This window comes from Crocodylus porosus, unplaced genomic scaffold (genome assembly GCF_001723895.1).
Source record: "Crocodylus porosus isolate Cpor-Errol unplaced genomic scaffold, CroPor_comp1, whole genome shotgun sequence".
NCBI lineage: Eukaryota > Metazoa > Chordata > Crocodylia > Crocodylidae > Crocodylus > Crocodylus porosus.
This window is the reverse complement of record NW_017728913.1, coordinates 11,805,170-11,807,984: the sequence shown is the minus strand read 5'-3', so window position 1 is coordinate 11,807,984 and position 2,815 is coordinate 11,805,170. Positions and strand designations below refer to the sequence as shown.

Genomic DNA, 2,815 nt, shown 5'->3' with positions numbered 1-2,815 from the left:
GCAGAACACAGATTGAGGACACCACCAGTGTTTGGTGGCATTCCATCAGCGAAAGCTGAGCAGCTTCCACCTGCTTCCCTCTCACAGCAGATGGAGAGTCACAAATGTAGTTTTCTGGCCAGTCAGCCAACACATTGGCTATTCCTGCCTCAGACTGAATGAAGGAGAGAAATTCACAAGAGCAGACAAAATTATTGTCCCCAGCCTCCAGCCTCTTCATGTTCTTAAAGGATTCATATTCTCCTTTAGAGAAACTGTTTAACTTGTTTCTTGTGATTGTCAGACCTGCTACAGCAGGAAGGAGTGTAGCATCTGGTAAGGCCTTTAATTTGTTTTGGGCAATGTATAGCTCTCGGAGGAATGGGAGCTCTATTCTAAATTCAATCAGGTTGTTGCTACTAACATCCAAAACTTCAAGAGTTGGAGGAATGCAACCTGTTAGCTTGGGGATTTGAGTGCCTGATAGATTTAAATACTTCAGGTTTTCTGGCCATTCACATACTTCTGGCATCTGTCCAAAATTATTCTGGCTAATGTCTAGTTGTGCTAGTTTCTGTAGGTGAGCTAAACTTTTTCCAGTCATCTTTATATCACTTAGAGAATTCTGACTTAAATTTAAAGTGTTCAGAACAGGCCAAGCGCCCATACATGCTGAATGCTCCAAAGCGGGATCTGAAAGCAAGTTGTCACTAAGGTCAAGATACTCCAGTGAATGCAAATGTTGTGAAACGAGGCAAGGAACCAAGAAGACCTTAGTATTGCCAACAGTGATTTTCGTAAGGTTACCTATAAGATTGGACAGGCTATGAAGATCTGAAAACACATAAAATCTTTCTATGACCAAGGTCCATATTGTCACTACTTTAACAGGACTTGGCTTGTCTACATGAATTGGTCCAGACCAGTGTCCAGTCCCCTGAAATGTACAGTCTTCTACCTCCAGCTCTACCAATTGCCTCATGTTCGCCATGATGCCCATCATACTCGGGATGCTTTCATCTGTAAGCAAAACATTTCTAAACAGGAGTTTCTTCATAACAGAAGGAATCATGATATTCAGTAACATAGTTTCATTATCTGTCCTGAAGGCTATATTTCTCAGTTCTAAGCAGGTTACAGAATTTACAAGGTCCCCCAGAATTGCTGACAGCACAGAAATGCTTCTTACATTTATGATGATGTGATTTATGTTCCTAATGGATTTCAGACTTCCCTGTTCATACCAATGGAGCTTTTCCCCCTGAATTTCAAGTTGCTCAAGAACAGTAATTCCTTCAAAGTCCTGCTGCCGTATAGCAAGGAAGCGATCTTTATTCCCAAGGTACAGATTTCTCAGATTTTTAAGATTAGAAAACAGGGACCCTTCTCCCAGTTCTGCATAGAAATTACCCCGTATGTCCAGGTGCTGTAAGGAAACCAAGTCCCTGAACCAAGTCGGTGACAAGCGAGTCAAGTTATTATTGGATAAATCCAAATGCTCCAGTTTTCCAAGGGAGTGAAATGAATCCTCATCTATTGTCCAAATTTGATTTGATTGCAGCAACAGCACTCGGAGGTTCAAGCCTGACCTCAGGTCATTTTCACTGATATGTTCTATCTTGTTGTGGGCCAGGTTTAGTCCTGTGATTTCACTTGTTAGCCCCGAAGGAATGGAGTTCAGCCCCAAGGAAGAACAGTCACAAAAATGAGCAGCATCACACGAAGGACAAACCTGCTTCACAGCTCTTTCTTTTGAAACCTTTGCAGTTATGACTGCGTAGATGATCCACAGTCTCCAGATTTGTTTAATCATGATTTTATCTAAAATTTAAAATAGGGACAGTGTTTTCAGTTTTCAAAAAGCATAATTTTAAGACAAAATTAAACTAGCCCCTATGGAGATATACTCTTAAAGGTGTCAGAGGGGATTTGATTCAATATCTTTTGAAGATAAAAAAGACTAATTTCAAGCAATAACATATTCACTTAATAAAAATCATATTGTACATAAATGTGGTAGAATTATTTCCTGTTTGACATTTAATTCCTTTTTTTATTCTTCTCTCCCTTTTGAAATGAGGAACAAGTAGTTAATTGAGAAATACAGCAGTTTATTAAAAAAAAAATATGTAAACATGACATAAATTAGTGATCTAGTCCTTAACATGCTCAATAAAAAATTGTTTCAGCAAACTATTACTTTTACATGCACATTTGTCATCACCCCCCAGATTTTATTTGCAGATATAAACAGATTTGGAACTGGAGGGTGCTTATACTTCCTGCGTATTCCAAATCCGTGAAGTCAATGAGACTTGTGGGCAATCACTATCTTGTAAGGAGCATGTTCTTTCATATTTAAATGTTCTATTCTGTAACCTCTATATATAGTTTCCTGGATAAATGAAAGAAAATGATCTGCAGATATTTAAAGCTTTTCCCTTAACCTTCATCTACTTTGATGTTTTGCTTGTGAAGTCTTTGGAGCAGAGAATATCTTTGCCTAGACATCTGTGCCATCCTGGAAATATTGATAATGAAGCCCAACCTAGAGGATTTAGCACTGGAGCAGCATTGGCTCCTACAGAGCTAGTGGTTCCATTGTGCTGATAAACCCTCTCTGTTTTTTGAATATTTTGATTTGCATCTCTGTGGCAGTCCTTTGCAGATGGACAGGAACAGCTGTGTTACTCCAAGCAGGTTGCTATGGACTGGTCCAGACACTTGACTAGACTTGCCACCATCAGCCCCTCTTCTGCCCAAACTACAGAAGGAAAGAAAATCCACACTGTTCCAGATCCTTTGTCCTTCTTCCCTGGTACATTCACACCCCATT

General features: G+C 39.6%; 1 protein-coding gene across 1 annotated transcript in view; it reads right to left on the bottom strand.

Annotated features, from left to right (window-relative positions):
- TLR2 (toll like receptor 2) overlaps nt 1–1,939 on the bottom strand; it is a 4,496-nt gene extending 2,557 nt beyond the window's left edge. Inside the window, exon 1 of the mRNA XM_019534335.1 lies at nt 3–1,939. Coding sequence (XP_019389880.1) covers nt 3–1,792 — 1,790 coding nt within the window. The 5' untranslated portion in view covers nt 1,793–1,939. The remainder of the gene's footprint in view (nt 1–2) is intronic.
- Between the last annotated feature and the right edge of the window lie 876 nt (nt 1,940–2,815).